The sequence below is a fragment of the Macaca thibetana genome, chromosome 9 (assembly GCF_024542745.1).
Source record: "Macaca thibetana thibetana isolate TM-01 chromosome 9, ASM2454274v1, whole genome shotgun sequence".
Classification (NCBI taxonomy): Eukaryota; Metazoa; Chordata; class Mammalia; order Primates; family Cercopithecidae; genus Macaca; species Macaca thibetana.
In genome coordinates, this window is record NC_065586.1 from 24,993,800 (window position 1) to 25,011,354 (window position 17,555).

At 41.5% G+C, this 17,555-nt stretch overlaps 1 protein-coding gene across 1 annotated transcript in view; it reads left to right on the forward strand.

Moving 5' to 3' along the window:
• Positions 1 to 5,445: 5,445 nt before the first annotated feature.
• Positions 5,446 to 17,555, forward strand: part of GPR158 (G protein-coupled receptor 158) — a 431,923-nt gene continuing 419,813 nt past the window's right edge. The window contains exon 1 of the mRNA XM_050804852.1: positions 5,446 to 6,387. Within this exon, the coding sequence (XP_050660809.1) occupies positions 5,486 to 6,387 (902 nt within the window). The 5' untranslated portion in view covers positions 5,446 to 5,485. The remainder of the gene's footprint in view (positions 6,388 to 17,555) is intronic.

Consider the following 17,555-nt stretch of genomic DNA (forward strand, 5'->3'; position numbering starts at 1 on the left):
AAAAAAAAAAAATACCCAAAAACAAAACAAAACAAAAAACAAAAACAAACAATGAAACAACTTTTCTCCTAATATCTTAGAGTTATTTTCCTTGGCTCAAGGCAGGGCAGTATTTCTTAGCATGTGTTCCACGGATCATTTGTATCAGAATCACCTGAGAATGCAGATTCTAAAGTCTCACCCAGATCACAAATTTGAATTCTTTGGTGATAGTTCTGCATCCTGAAATTTCAAAACCATTACTCTTGGATAGCAAAGACGATGATCTTCATTTTGCAAATGAGCACATGAGACACAGGGATAACATATGCTTGGGGAGAGCCAATCTCAGTCGACTCAAGAATAAGAACTGGATTTCTGATTTTGTGTTATATTAAAAAACTATATTGTCTGTAGTTTTATTTACCTTATCAGAAGTTTGACTGGAGTTGTGCTACCTTGTTTACTGAGATCCATTATTATTTAATCTAAAAATAACCTTTACTGGCTGGGCGCGCTGGCTCACGCCTGTAATCCCAGCACTCTGGAAGGTTGAGGGGCTCAGATCACAAGGTCAGAAGATCGAGACCATCCTGGCTAACACGGTGAAAACCGGTCCCTACTAAAAATACAAAAAATTAGCTGGGAGTGGTGGCGGGCACCTGTAGTCCCAGCTACTCGGGAGGCTGAGGCAGAAGAATGGTGTGAATCTGGGAGGTGGAGCTTGCAGTGAGCCGAGATCATGCCACTGCACTCCAGACTGGGTGACAGAGTGAGACTCCATCTCAAAAAAAAAAAAAAAAAAAAAAGAAAAAGAAAGAAAGAAAGATAACTTTTACCTTATAAATCTGGGAGGACCAGGAACAATGAGTTCCTGGTAAATGTACATAGAGCATGATTCACACTTAGTTGTAATTATTCCAGTTGTGGATTGTGTATCTGAACAGAACTCCTATTTTATAGATGCAGAAAAAGGGCTCAGGGAGGTTGAAAGAATTGTCAAAAGTCACATGATTAGAAAATGGTAGAACCAATTAGAGCTGAGTCTCTCAATGGCCAATCCAGTGCCCTTTCACTACGTCCTATAGTCTTAATCTTTGCTTATTTAAGTGATTTAATGCTGCATTTAAATATTTTTTAAAACTCAACCTATACTGCTCACTTAAAATATGATCTCAGTAGTTTGTGACCTTTTTCTTTTATTTAAAGATATGTTAATGTCACATCTTCCTTTTTATAATAGTGATAAATCAATCATATAAAGACAACTAATAACCTATGTGTCTATTACATACTACTTTCTCATCAGTGCAAATTTGGTTGTTCTAAAGCAATTAGATTGACTTTTCAGGCTGTGTTGAAAAACTCCTTGGGCTTTTCCACCCAGGGTCACAGGTCATGTACCAATAGTTCCATTAAAATACAATAAAGCTCCTACGCAGTATACATGTTCATTTAGACGACTTAGCTCTTAATTTTGAAGCAGCATGCATAGGGATATTTATCTCTATCTACAAAGTATGCTTCTATAATTGGGGGAAGGAGATAATCATCCCCTCCCCACTTCCTGTTTTATCTTATGAAATGATTTTCCTTTGTGTCAATTGTTTGTTCTATTCTTATTACATATGACCTTTAGCATATTGCATTTATTTTTTTCCACTTGTCTTTCCTGCCAAGGATAGAGTATTTGTATTCTTAGTGCATCCATTCACTACTCCCTCAACTTAAGGTAAGTTTCTTACCATCTTACATTTATCTGGTTCACTATTACATACTACCTAGGCAGTTACTCCTCATTTTTAGGGTTTCAGCTCAATTGTTACCTCCTCGTAGTCTCTTTCCTTTATCTCTTTATATATGTTCTCTGCTCTCATACCATGCATGCTTTACCACTTTGCAGTGTTTATTTCTTCATGGTACTTATCACAACATGCTATTGTCTTATTTATTTGTTTGCCTTTTTATCTCTAGCTCTGTCTCTACCCACTTGGCTGTAAGAGCCACGTAGCCAAAAGATGTGCCTATTTTGTCCCAGTACCAAGCACAATGCCTGATACATAGTAGAGGCTCAATGAACATTGGTTGAATGAATGAATATGTCTTATGCAAGATGGTGTAGAATTTTGTAGTCTGCTTTGGGGAGTGTGTGTGTGTGTGTGTGTGTATGTGCTAAACCTTGATCCCTTAAAAGAACCTCTTTTGGATTATTTTATTTATTGATAGACACTAACATAGACGTAGGATTGTCTACCTACTCAGTCACCTTGATTCCAGACCTATTAAATGGACCAGAACCCTTAGAGCATTTGGAACTTTGTGCCTTACCTTGCATGGACCTAGGTTTCTTAGCACTCTGGACTGTAATGGACTGTCTTCTAGAGCTTGCACTCTAGGGTAGCCTCTGGCCACGGGTGGCTAGTGAGCACTTGAAATGTGGCTAGTGTGAAGTGCCTTGTGCTGTGAGTGTAAAATAAACATCAGATTTTGAAGACTTAGTGTAAAAAGTGTAAAATATATCATTAACACTTTTACATTGTTTACTTATTGAAATGATAACAATTTGGATATATTGGGTTACATAAAATATATTATTAAAATTAATTTCACTCTTTATTTTTACTATCTTAATGTGCTATTTGAACATTTAAAATTATTTATAAGGATCCTACTTCTGGTTCACATTGTATTTCTATTGTGCAGTGCTCTTCTAGATACAACTAGCTCATCCCAGCTGTTTGGCAATGTAGGTTGAAGGGGATCCATTGAAGGGAATACTAGAATTGCAAAAGTCTCTCATAGTCTGCATCTTTCTCATTAGATGTGCACTTGTGAAAGGATTGGTACCCTGGGAGAGTAGCTCAGGTGCCTCTCCAGTACAAACTCAATACGAAATCCCGAGGCCGACACACAGTTTGTGTCCCAAGACACAGAAATGTTAAATGTCTTGCCAGTGGTCACATATCTTCCTTTAAAATAAAGCTAGAACCAGAATCCAGGTCTTTTGATTGTGCTTAGTTCATTGGATTACTTATAGAAGGATCTACTAATATAAGTATGTCTTCTTTTTTAAGTTAGATACTAGAGAATTTTAAAGAATTGTTAATAAGTTATGTAGGTTTTCTAAAAAGATCAATGAATGAGGAAATTATACTTTGGCCTTTAGATGGTTAAGTAAATGGAAAACCATAGTGTATACTTTGATACATTAGACAAGCAGAAACTCTTCCTGTTATTATTGCCACCCATACTGTGGCAGAGCACTAAAATGGGATGACCTTTACTTAGCATAGGAGCATACATTGCAAAGCAAAATTTAAACAAAAAGTCGGATATGAACATGAGATCTACTTGTAAGTAAATACAAATCTAATAACCACTCTTTGCATAACTATAAAAACTCATTTGGAGACCAACCACTGCAGTCTGAAAAACTGGTTGCTGTGTCTTCTTCCAAAAACCCTCATCACTGGCTGTCAGGCAGACTTCTCTTCTTGGGTGAGGAGATTGATTTTTAAGTGAGCTTCATCATCATGATCTTCCTGTTCATTCACTAACTTAGCCACTATTTAGTGAAAGCCTACTATGTGCCAGGTAGTGTTCTGGGTGCTCAAGGTACCTCACTGACCAATGCAGATAAAGATTTTTGCTCTTTTGGGGCTTACATTCCAGTCCCTAAGTATTTTCTCAATAGGAAGGATGACATAAAATAGTACAGTGAATCTAAGCAGTGCCTGCTTAGAATGCCACGAGGGACATTTTTATTAGTTGGGAATTAAAGTAAGTTGGAGATTTTCTATTTGTGTCTTTCTTGGGTAATTTGAAAATAGAGGTGCATATGGAAAGTGGAGCTAGCTGTGCAAAACACTACATATCTGGTATCAGTCTACTTTTGGAGTGTCAGAAGACACTTAAATTCTCTAATAAGCGTCAAAACATCAGTTAGATTGTGGTAAGAAATTTACCAATAATTTGGAGGGCTTGGCATACTTGCTCAGTTCTTCTTTCTTCTGCTGGGATATCCCAACCTTTAGCTAACTAGAAGTCTTAGTTCTTATCTCTCAGTTCCAGGAACTCCCAGTCAGGACGATTTCACTTCTCACTCTACACAGGTTCCTTCTCATTCTCCCACAGCTCATGAGTCCTGCCCCTTGCTCTCTCCCTTACACATCTTTACTTGCATACAGTTTTACAGGTTTCCCTCCATTCTGGCCCCCAGACAGAGATTCCTTAAATATGACTTTTTTTTTTTCTCTCCTTAAAACACAGCTGGTAGATTTCTCCATTACTCCCTCAGCTAAGATGAGCCTAGACAAGTATATTTAAATCATTTCTTTAACTGACAACAAGGAAGAGGATTTGATAATTTGCCTAAAATGAGCAGATGCTCAGGAGGACAAGTCACCATCCTATGTCCCTTCTGTCCGATTTCACCTAGAAATGAAAACTACTCCCTTCTCCCTCTTTTCCAGGCAAAAGGCTGATTTAACTAAGCATGCAAGACGCCAACACCCTCCTCCTCAGTACGTCCAAGTTTCCTTCGCTCTGAGCCACGGAATCTCAGCTTCTCCCCCCTCTCCCGCCCACCCTACGCCACCCCCGCAGGTTTCCGAGTCATCCGGAACGCGAGTGGGTGCGAGGACTCGGCAGGCTGCCTCCCGCGCCCCCGCCGCCCGCGGGCCGCCTCGGGTTCAGCACTGGACAGCTCCCGCCCCGGCCCCACAAATGGCAGTCGGCTGATTGACAGAGGAGCCGACCAAACAGGGGACAAGACGACTTGCAGCCGCCCTACAAGGGTTTGGTTGCGGCCAAGCTGCCTCTTTAAACTGGCTTTCCTCCCCCGAGCCGGGAGCAAGGAGAGAAGCTGGAGTGTGGTTTGCGGCCAAACCTAGAGGCTGCAATTAACCAGCCGCCCGGCCTTCCCGACTCCGGAGAGACGAACGTCTTAAAGGACGTCTTTGCTCCTCGGAACTCGCGGCTGCGCTCGCGGTGCGGGTCTGGGCGCGCGCCCCGCGCCTCCGGGCAAAGCGGTCGAGGAGGAGCCAGAGCCGGGAGGCGGGAACGACCTGCGGCGGGTGAGACTATGGAGCAGCGTCTTCGGCGGCTGCGGCGGCAGCAGCAGCAGCAGCAACAGCAGCTTCTGAACGCGCCTCAATGAGAGCAGCGGTGGCGGCAGCCGGGCCGAGAGACGGACGCGGGCTGACTCCAGCCGCTGGGAGCGCGAGGCCATGTAACCCGCCCGGCTTCAGGCTGCGAGGTGCGTAATCCCCAGCCGGCCCCTCTCGCAGCGGGCACGGCCAGCGCTGCCACAGGTGACTTGATTTCCGCGACGGTAGCTTAGCCACCCGGGACCAATCTCGAAACATTCTTATTTTCAAGTCCTTTGGACTGGGTGCCATCTGGAGAAGGTGGGAAGACTCCTGGAAAAAGTCTGACTGTTGAAAATTGACTATCCAAATTTAAAAAGTGATTCCCCCCGTTCCCTCCTCTTCTCTCTGCGAGGGAGATGGGAGCCATGGCTTACCCCTTACTCCTCTGCCTCCTGCTCGCTCAGCTGGGATTGGGAGCTGTTGGCGCCAGCCGCGATCCCCAAGGACGGCCGGACTCCCCTCGAGAGAGGACCCCGAGGGGGAAGCCGCACGCCCAGCAGCCGGCTCGAGCCTCTGCCTCGGACTCCTCGGCTCCCTGGAGCCGCTCCACCGATGGCACCATCTTGGCGCAGAAACTCGCCGAGGAGGTGCCCATGGACGTGGCCTCTTACCTCTACACCGGGGACTCCCACCAGCTGAAGCGAGCCAACTGCTCCGGCCGCTACGAGTTGGCGGGCCTGCCGGGGAAGTGGCCAGCCCTGGCCAGTGCGCATCCCTCCTTGCACGGGGCGCTGGACACACTGACACACGCCACCAACTTCCTCAACATGATGCTGCAGAGCAATAAGTCGCGGGAGCAGAACTTGCAGGACGACCTGGAGTGGTACCAGGCGCTGGTGCGGAGCCTCCTGGAGGGCGAGCCCAGCATCTCCCGGGCGGCCATCACCTTCAGCACCGAGTCGCTGTCCGCGCCGGCCCCACAGGTCTTCCTCCAGGCCACGCGCGAGGAGAGCCGCATCCTGCTCCAAGACCTTTCCTCCTCTGCACCCCACCTGGCCAACGCCACCCTGGAGACGGAGTGGTTTCACGGCCTCCGGCGCAAGTGGAGGCCCCACTTACACCGCCGCGGCCCCAATCAGGGGCCCCGGAGCCTAGGCCACAGCTGGAGGCGCAAGGACGGGCTCGGCGGGGACAAGAGCCACGTCAAGTGGTCTCCGCCTTATCTGGAGTGCGAGAACGGGAGTTACAAGCCTGGGTGGCTGGTTACTCTTTCCTCTGCCTTCTACGGGTTGCAGCCTAACCTGGTCCCGGAATTCAGGTAGGGATGGCCGGGGGGCACGAGGGAAGGCAAAAGCTTTCCTTCCGGTCTTGCGGGGGGGGGGGATGCACGTGTGGGGAAGGAACCCTTGGCTGTGACACGAACGCTTCTCACCCTCAGAGCAGAGACCCGGGCTGAGAGACTCCCCACGCGGGCGCGGGGTATTGGGGGCGAGAAGCGCCCCCCGCCCGTCAGCTTCCGGCGCTCGGCAAAAGCCATTCATTCTCTGGGACCAGTTTCCCCGCACGGGGCGAGGGACGGGCAGCCCTCGGCAGGACGGAGACACCCCCGCTGCTCTGTGCTTCCCTCAAACTGTCGGGAGAGCAGGGAGGGGCGTTCCTCACGGGGGCGATGCGACAACTTGGCGAGCGCCGGGTGTGTCCGCGGAGTGGCAAGCCTCAGATGAGAGGCGAAAAGGGAGCAGGAGGAACAGAGAGTTCCTTGTTTCTGCCACTTTGGGGTAGCCTCTGCCTGCTTCCTACGTGTGCAGTTGGGGGCACCGGTTTGTTGTTAGTCAGAGCTTATAATTAAAACTGTGCCATCTCTTCGCAGTTCCGGCACCTCAGCAGTGAGTCAGTCCCAGCAGCTAGCTGTCTCTGGGATCCAGAGTTTGCAATTTGGTCAGGGTGCTCCTTCTACTGGTCTCCCCTCTCCCCGCAATTGATCTTTCCTTCCTTGGTGGCCTTTTCCTCCTCTTCCCAGTGTTAGGCATACCTAAGGGTTCTCCAGCCCTTCACACACTCACATGATTTACAAATGGACCTAGTTATATTCGAGAGGGAGGCATCAGTTGTGACTGAATTCATTCAAGGAGACTGGAGGAAACTTAAGGGAGTCTGTATTTCCTGTCTCAAACTATAGCATTTGAGGGAAGCAGAGAATTTGCAAATTAACAGGTTTTAACTTCTGCCTGGGGAAGTGCCTGACCTTTGAGGCAGGTAATTTCTGGAAGCAACCTTTAAGAGTGGATGTGAGGAAGGAACTGAAAGAGTAGATACACCCAAGAGGGCTTAGGAGAGGGCCCAAGATGGACTGAGATCATCCCTTAGTCCCATGACGGAAGGCTCTGGAAAGAGGGCCTCAGGGGCTGAGATTGCTTTTGTACTTTTTGGGAACTTGGACAGGAGTGAGAAACCTTTGTGTGTGGATTATCTATTTATTTTTTAAATACCCTGGCACAGCGAGGACAGGATGCTGACCTGCTGAAAGATGCCAGATCAAGTACTGGGTGGGCAAGTGGGAAAGGTCAGAACGCTTGTTTGTCTTGGTACTGCCATTCACTGCTGAATGACCTCACGCAAGTTGCGTAACCTCTCTGGGTCTCAGCTACTTATCTGTCCAGTGAGGGAGTTGAACTAGACAGTCTGTAGGGAGCCATCCAGTTATCAAGTTCTGTAGCTTTTAATGTTGGCAATACTTGTGAAGGCATAAAGGATAATAACCCCCTTTGTCTGATTCCGTATGACCATATTAAATGTATGTGTGTGTGTGTCTTTGTATGTGTTTCTATCTCTTTTAAAGGTCTTGTCTTAAACCAGACTAACTCTTTTCTACTTTCAAGATAATCTCATTTCCTCCTAATTCTTGCAGGATCGTATTAGTAAGAGCTGAGCCCAGCTTTGAATCTTTGCCATGCTGTTTGCTCAGAAGAGGAAAGACCAGCAGATGCCATTCACTGCCAGCAAACTGTTTGTAGCCTTTAAACGAGTCTTTTTAGGGAGCCTGAAGTTCCAGGATTTATCTATCTTTTTCATCTAACATTCACTTTATGTCAGGCTCTGTGCTAACTGCTTTGCATGCACTGTCTTGATTAGGCCTTACAGCAACCTTATGAGTTAAGTTTTATTATTTTCTCTATTTTACAGAAAAGGAATCTGAAGCCCAGAGGGGTTAAGCTTCTTGCCTAAGATTGCACAGCAGTAAAATAGCAGATCCAGGATTTAAGCCCACTTCATACTTCATATCATATGTACCACCATTCCAAATTCTGTTCTATGAAGGTGTCCTAGGGGTTGCTATAAACAATGTAGTTACTGTGTAAAATATATGTATTTTCGAGGGCCACTGTGGAACTGAGGATGAAAACCATTCATTTTCAGAATTATCTCTCTTAATCATATGGATCAGAAAGCATAGTTTGCCTAAATGAACTCAGTGCCTTCTGGCAGCCAAGTTGAAAGGCTGAGGACACAAAGGGTCTCAGGTTGACAGGGCTCAGACATTCCCTGTTTTTTCACTCTGTTTAGAAAATAGTTTATTTCTTTAAGTGTCTTCCTACACAAAGGATATAAAGATGGTATTCTTCAGCCAAGGCACAAAGCCAGCCATTTAGTGTCTGGCTCTCTACTGCAGCTGGCTGGTCTCAGTAGAATCACAAGGTAAATGCTCTCCTGTGAGTGCTTTGGCCCCATATCCTGTGCCCTTCAAATGCTGTATTGAGGGTCCACACAGTAGAAACCAGAAGAAAATCTTACAGGCATCAGATAGTTCCACCTGTTGTCTCCTAGATGAAGAAACAGAGCTATAAAGTGACTTGTCCAAAAATCACGTATCAAGTTTGTAGCAACAACAGAAATGGGATCCAGGCCTTCTGCCTCTAGTTTATCCTATACTTGATAAATATATACCTAAAGCAGGTATCTGTGACTCTCTGGACCTCTGTATACAACCTGTGTTGGGGACATACTTTATTCTCTATCATCATTTATCACAACCAAAAAAATTAAGCCATAGAAAACAGCTATCACTTAAAAAAGAGATTATATTGTTAATTTCACATATTGAGATAATATTTAAATGGGTCATTTATGTATATCTTCATACTCATAAAAGGAAAAGGTTTTTTGTTGATTATATTTTATTATATAAAATACGCATTCTAAAATTCTACAGTATAGGTGGATAGTATTTGACAGGTATGGTAACAAGGTAAACCTCTAATGAATTTTTGGGAAACCAGATAAGGAGCCCTGATCATGATTTTAAATAGTCTTTTAAACATGTGAAATGTTATTTGCAAAAAGCTTTATGTATAACAGAAAATCCACGGATAATGGTTTACTTATGAAAGAGAAAAGGAGAAATAACTTTTAGTTAAGGTTAGTTACTATTTTCCCAGGTCTTACTTACAAGATTCAGACATTTAAATTAAAGTAAATTAAATTGTATTTTATTTTTAGGTAATATAAATCCAAAGCATGAACTTTAAAAGTAATATGTAGAATTTCTTATAAGAAGTTCAATATAAAAATATCTTCTCATATTACCGTTTATCACTGTAAAACAATCTCTCAGAATAAATTCTATTCCCCTGTGTTTCAGAATGACACAAGTATCTTAAAATTTAAGATGTAGCATAATGCACATATGGAAATAGAAGTTTGCTGCTCATTTTTTGTCTTTGAAAAAATGGCACTCATTTCTCTTAAGTATTTCTTGAGTCTTTTGTTACATATCTATAGTGTATGAACACTTGGTTCTCTTTTTCCATCCTAGTAAAAAACAGAGAGTAATAATTTAAGATATACCCTGAAAATATTTTTACTTTTACCATTAGGTTTGTAATATCCTCGTAGCATTTTCCTTAAAGCTAGGGTTCTTTTGTTTGCATAATGATTTTTCTTCGTGGAACTTAAAGTACTATGGAGTTGGATCCCATTCTGTTGAATGCATAGATACCTCTCTGGCAGTGGTTGGAATCTTTCAGTGCCTAGGATGGTTAGCAGGTACTTAAGTGTCTGTTGAATTTAAAAGAAGATGAATTTCTTTAAAATTCCTTTAAAGAATTAATTCTTGATGAACTTGAGAGGGAATTTGGAATTCCTTTGGTTTCTTCTCATTTTATAGTTGAGGAAGCTGAGACCCAAATAGCTAAAGGAATTTGCTAGAAGTGGAATAGCTCTTTTGGGGCAAGTGGGAATTAAGGGAAACCAATACTTAACTGAGTATCTACTATACATTAGATATTTTATATATTTCAGTGCATTTAATTCTTAGAACTCTCAGGTCGCAACCAGTTCAGAAAAGTTGAGCAACCTGCCCAAGCTAATGTAGCTAGTAAATGAAGGACCTAAAATCAAATTTAGATCTGTCTAGCTACGAAGCCTGCGTAGTCTTTCCACCATCCTGTGCTGATTTCTATCTCTTGATTCCCTAATTTTGTCATTAAAAATGTATAAGATGATATTGGTTTGAATTAAGTAATATACTTGGCCCAAACCAGTGATACACACTTATTCTTTTTGGGCCAACGATGCAACCAAGTATGTTGTACAGTGAGAAGAGTATTCAATTTGAAGCAGAACTTTGCCTCAAGTCCCAATTTTGTCTCTGACTGACTGTATTACCTGTTTGGAAATCAGTTTCTGCATAATAAAAATGTGGAAATAGACTTGATGATTTCCATATACCTCTTAATTGGCCTATCCACATAGTCAACAAATACTTTTTGGAAACAGGGCTGATACACATAAATCTAGTACCTTGTGGAAATGATATGGGAGAGTCACATGCAAAGGAAGAGGAAACCAAGTGAATATTAGACTTGGTATTTGGTTAAAAAAAAAAAAGAAAGAAAAGTCAATAGGGAGATAAAGGAAAGATCACAATAGTGTGGAAATCTCTTTTTAGAAACTAATAAACATTAGTGTCACTGATTCACTGACTGCCTGAGTGCTCACTCCACTTTCTCTCCTTCACACAAGACACCCACACACCTCCTTCAGTGATTCTATTACAGATTTCTGCTTTCAACAAAAGAGGGCAATTCACATAGTGTAAGAGAAATGACCACATAGGATAGGCCAAACGTATCCTATGTCTTTCTTATAGGAGCTGAAAATGATGTGTAGGCTTACCTACAGAAATAGCCCAGAGGTGTTTGCCTGGGTTATAGATTAAAAGGTTTTCAGATGAACTTCTGCTGTGGAGGCTTTTAAGCCTCAGTTACATCATCTTTAAGCTATGAAGAGTAATGTGTATCTCCTTTGAAATTCTGTAAAGGCTAAATGAAGAACTGTCATCACATAGGAAGTTTAGTAAATATTTTTGTATTGTAGCTTCTGTCTTCCCGAATACTATCCTCAGCTGGTCATAACTGTCTTCATTTACTTGTATTAGAGTCATTTGACTTAGAGTAATTTGTAACTTATATAGCAGTTTAGTTTTGTTTCTAATCATTATGAAGGCTTGTAATGGCAATGGGTCATGGTAGAAATACTGGCCTTAGAGACAGATGTTGGTACCAGCCTAGACCATATCGTTGACTGAGGGTGTTACCAGAGGCAGGAGTTGCCTCTTTAATTTTCAGTTTCTTCAACTGTAAATTGAGGATGTTGGACGAGATAACTCCTTATAACCCTAAAAAATCAATGATTATGCACATCATTCAATATGTCACTTTATTTTATTTATTTCTTTTTTTGAGACAGGATCTCACACTGTTGCCCAGGCTGGAGTGCAGTGGCGTGATCTTGGCTCACTGCATCTTCAACCTCCCAGGCTCAAGTGATTCTCCCATGTCAGCTTTCTGTGCAGCTAAGACTACAGGCCCGAGCCACCATGCCCGGCTATTTTTTTCAGTTTTTGTAGAGATAGGGTTTTGCTACGTTGCCCAGGCCGGTCTTGAACTCCTGGGCTCAGGCGATCCACCTGCTTCAGCTTCCCAAAGCATTGGGATTACAGGCATGAGCCACACCTAGCCTGATGCATTGCTTCAACTTGTAAAGTTTTATTTGATTTGCTGCTGAAATCAGTTAATGAATGCTATATAAATGCAGAAAATGCTCATGTGTTCCATGTTTGACTTTATAATGATCATTTACTCACAGAATATTTACAGAAAGTCCTATCAATGTACAATGAGTTAAGTACATAAACTAGTAATGGAAATGAGAACTCCATTTCAAAATAAGAATAAGCACGATCTAATTTACAGGACTTAAGACTTCCTGATTTACTTGGAGTCAACATGAAGTTGCTTCATAGATTTCTAGACCAAGGGTCTCAGAATACCTCTATAATTTCTCTCAAGAGAATAAATGTTCAGACATTTGGAAGCTCCCTACTTACTTTTTAAAAACAATCTGTTTTCAATTTGCCTCTGTAGTTGGCTTTGAAATTTCAAAGAAGGGCTATATGTTGTGGTGTAGCAATGGTACAGGATTATCTTCCCATTTTCTAGGATATGCATTTGGAAGTAGAAATGGGATTTCCAGAACTGCAAAATAAATTACAAGAATTATGCTTACTGTCTGGAGAGATAACTGAGGCTCTCACTAGACTGTTTTTCCAGCCTCAACTTCTGGATAAGCCAAATGTTGCTTTCAACTTCAGAAAAGCAGCAGTTTGTTGCAAATGGTTCAGATTTTAAGGCTACCCTTTTTCAGTCTTAAGAGTGCTGTTGAATTCAACATACACTGCATTTTATGATTATATTGTAATATACTGTGATGCCAAGGCGTATGTTGTTGATGCTATTTTGCACTTGGTTGGTACAGAAGCATTAGGCCCTGGCTGTTTTCTCTGTTCAGTTCTGATTTGGTGTTCAAAGAGTTATTTATGCAGAATTACTAAGATAGCACATTGGGATTTTGATAACTTTGGCAGCTTGATGGCTGTTATGTGCAAATAGGCAGTTCACTAGTACTGGGGCTATGCTTGGGAGAGTCTGCAGCCAGCAGCGTTGTGAAGCTTTTCCCAGCACAGCAATGTCATGTGCATCAGTGGGGCTTGTTTTGCTTGCCTTATCTGCCTTTCCGCTTTTGGTAATAAACTGAAATTTGTTTAGTAACAAACTAAAATTACACATAGCGTAATTTCCACTTTGGCTGGCCAATTACTCTCCCAAGTCTTTCTTCCTACAGGAAGAAAAACTTGACCTACACAAATATTTGGGTAGATGACTGCTCCGTGAAATACTTCTTCAGTTTAGGAGAGGATTAATCCTCTTGGGTAAGTCTTTCACAGCTTCCCCCCTCCACACCCTCCTCTTTCCTGCAGTGCCAAATCTAGTATAGAAACCATGAGTGCATTTCTTTTTTATACCCAAGGATATTATCGAGTGCCTCAAAGCAATTATAGGATACATCTAGTTTTATTACTTTCATTATAGGTAGAGCTCATAGGACACACAAATTAGCTTAAATATAATCTGATCCCAAGGTAGTAAAGTTTATTTTTCCAAACAAAAATCCTGTTACCTATCTCTTTGTACAAGGAGGCAGTTTCTGTCTCTTTTCTCTTCCCTCATACAAAGTTGCTAATACTTCTGTTTAATTGAGATCCAATTAATTTTTATTCATTTTAATACCTGTTATAATCTTCCCCATTTAATAAATATGACTAAAACAAAACAATGTAGGATTTTAAAAAACCTGTCCAATTGGCAAAGTACCCACTGCACCTATAGCTTAAAAGGAATCTTTTAAGATTATGTAAGTTATGTAAGATTTTGGTTTGTTTAGCTTTCTCACAATTTATGTGTCTTGTCCAATGTGTATGCCTTGTTACATTATTATAGAAGAACTTGACACATGGCTTTTATCTGAGAAAGAAGGAATGGTGTGATAGTAAAGAATAATATTCTATCGATTCTAACATGCACCATTTTCACATTTTGATGTCTTTCAAATTGAGATGTGTCTTAATAATTGAGGGCATGTCATATTCAGTTGGCACTTCGTTTCTTTCTGTGGTACACAACATAACAAGGCATCTTACAATTAATGCCATCTTATATTTGATGAAATGTGATATCAGGAAATAGGAAAACAAACAAACTCCAGGGTCTCTTCAACTACAAAGTTCTTTTTTTTTTGGTTGTATATATTTATGGGACACATGATGTTTTCAAACAGGCATACAATGTATAACAGTTGAATCAGGGTAATTGTCAACTACAAAGTTCTATTATCATCTATAAGCTATCAACTTGTAGCAAAATATTCATATATGGAAGCAAAATGTAGACCTTACTGCTATATGTAAATTTTTAATTTAATTTTATTTTTTTAAAAAAGAGACAGGGTCCCACTCTGTTTCTCAGGCAGGAGTGTAGTGTTGAGATTATAGCTCACTGCATTCCTAGGCTCAGGTGATCCTCCCACCTTAGCCTCCTAAGTAGCTGGGAGAACAGGAACATGCCACCATGCCTGGCTAATTTTTTTAATTTTAATTTTTGTAGAGACAAGGTCTTGCCTTGCCTTCCCAAAGTGCTGGGATTGCAGGCCTGAGCCAGCATACTCAGCTCCTGCTGTATATAAATTAGATTGCTATTTGTCTTCATAATAGTTTTATTTAAAATAGACAAGCTATACTAAAACATGTAGCCACATTTTCTTTTTATATTGTGCTAGAAACTACAGCAACTTTTATTTTCCGAACAGGTAAAATCAGAATTATCATAATTTTTCTCACATCCTCTGGCAGTTTTTCCCTTACACTGTGGGAAAATGCCTAGGATCGTGAAAATGAAATACCACTGACAGACTAAGAATAGGAGGGAATAGATATGGTCTCTCCTTTCTGAACTGTGTAAAGGTTTCACAAGGGAAGTTTCTTCTTATGTAGCCGTGTAACCAGATTTGACCTGTGAGATTTAAATGAAATTGTGAAGATAAGCATATTTTTTTCTTTTTATCGCATCAATTGCTTGGAATAAAATGAAGAGTTTGATTTTCCTCGTATTTGATGCCTCAGACCACTATGCCGAACAAGGTTTCTCAACCTTGGAACTACAGACATTTGGGACCACATAGGCCTTTGCTGTGGGGGCTGTCTTATTAATTGTAAGATGTTCAGCAGCACCTCTGGCTTCTATCCATTAGATGCCAGTGGCAACACGCCCTGCCAGTGTGAAAACCAAATGTGTCTGCCAAAAATACCAAATATCCCCTGTGGGGCAAAACTGCCTCTGGTTGAAAGGCACTGGTGTAGAGGAGCACATATGATACATAATGTATAAAATGCTGCTCTGGGATTATCCCTATTTCAAGGGTTCTGTATGTATGTGTACACATATGTGTGTACATATATCTGTGCGTGTGCATATAGATATGCTCATATATGCATTTGTCAGATTACATATCTATTTATTTATTTAAAATATAAGATCATTGTATATATAGAACCTGACACAAGTGAGAACTGAAACATTTTGACAGATCCATGAAATATGAATTCATTTACATTTGTATGTCGTCAGGGCTCAAAAAGAACATCTGACTAGATTTGTAGACTCTGTTGCTAAGCGTGGTTTTGCTACCTATATGGTTAAATGTTTAATATTTAAGGTTTCCCATAAAAGATGAATTTTGAAAGGAAAGCACTTGGCCGGGCGCGGTGGCTCACGCTTGTAATCCCAGCACTTTGGGAGACCGAGGCGGGCGGATCACGAGGTCAGGAAATCGAGACCATCCTCGCTAACACGGTGAAACCCCATCTTTACTAAAAATACAAAAAATTAGCCAGGAGTAGTGGCGGGCGCCTGTAGTCCCAGCTACTCGGGAGGCTGAGGCAGGAGAATGGCGTGAACCCAGGAGGCGGAGCTTGCAGTGAGCCGAGATTGCGCCACTGCACTCCAGTCTGGGCGGCAGAGAGACTCCGTCTCAAAAAAAAAAAAAAAAAGAGGAAAGCACTTGTGTGTGTGTACGTGGAAGAATAGAAAAAGGGAAGGGACAGCTGGGTGTAAAGGAAGATGAATGAACTGATAGAAAACAATTATCTATCTCTGATGCTGTGGAATATTGCCTTACTGTTACGTGAAGCTCCATTTACCATTGAGCAATTTTACAGTTCTGATGAAACTGAACTATTTTTCCCTAGTAAGTAGTTGAGGAGTTAAGTTCTTGATGATTTAATCATTATAAAGATAAGTTGACTGTGCTTGCATTTCAGAACTTTATTTCAGCTTTTCCCATTAAAGGAATATTAGTACCTTAAAATATATATTTTAAATATTCCATTTGCCATTTTAACTTATTGATTCAACTAGAAGTTGTTCAGAATTTGAACTTATTACAAATGAATTTCCTAGAAGAAATGATTGAAATGCTATATTACATAGACATTATTATTATTATTATTATTATTGAGACAGGGTTTTACTCTGTCACCCAGGCTGGAGTGCAATGGCATAAATATGGCTCACTGCAGCCTCAACCTCCCAGGCTCAAGCGATCCTCCCACCTCAGTCCCCCAAGTAGCTGAGACTACAGGTGTGCACCACCACACCCAGCTAATTTTTCTATTTTTTGTAGAGGCAGGATTTTATCATGTTGCCCAGGCTGGTCTTGAACTCCTGGGCCCAAGCAATCCACCCATATCAGCCACCCAAAGTGCTGGGATTACAGGCGTGAGCCACCGCTGCTGGCCCTACATATACATTATTTAAAGCTTTAATAAGCATATGTTTAAAGATGCAGTTTTAAATATTAATAATGCTTAGAATTCTGTTAAGTCAGAAGCAAGCCTAAGAAAACAAAAACAATGACCACATGATTAAAAAAAAATGTTTAGGCTTCATGGTGCCAATTACCTTAGCACAAACTGAACAGTGACCAATTCTTTACTCCCTATCCATAAACACAATACATACACGACCTACTGTGATAAGGGAGGAGCTTGCTGTTGTACATTATGTTAATTATAGAGAAATAAGAGACAATGTTGTGAATATTAGAGATGAATCCAAGGCTCCTGAAAAGAAAGATGAAGACTATGATTTTTCTGGATAAGGCAGACTTTTAGGATGATTGTTTTGGGTACTGACTTAATAATTAGTTCTTTGGAAAGCCTCTCACAATATAGTCCCCTGAAAGTTATTTAGCAGCGCGTCTGTCTTTCCATGTTTAAGAAAAAGAGGCAAATAACAAATGATATTGAGGCATTCTTTAAAGAAGCAATGTTTTTAGTAAACATCTTGTGAAAAGCTCCTTTCTGAGTTGGAAGTTTAGAAGTAAAGGGGATTTTAGAGATCACGTAATCCAATTTATTTTTATGGGTGAGGAGAATGAGAGCAAGGGAATTGGTGACCATCACTTGCATTAGCGATGGCTGCAGCGAACTTGCAGTTTAATAACAGACACAAAGAAAAAGATGCTGAGTCATCAAGTAAAGGTTAATTTATGTTCATTATTCACTGACCCCAAACATGACTGGGCATAAGGATC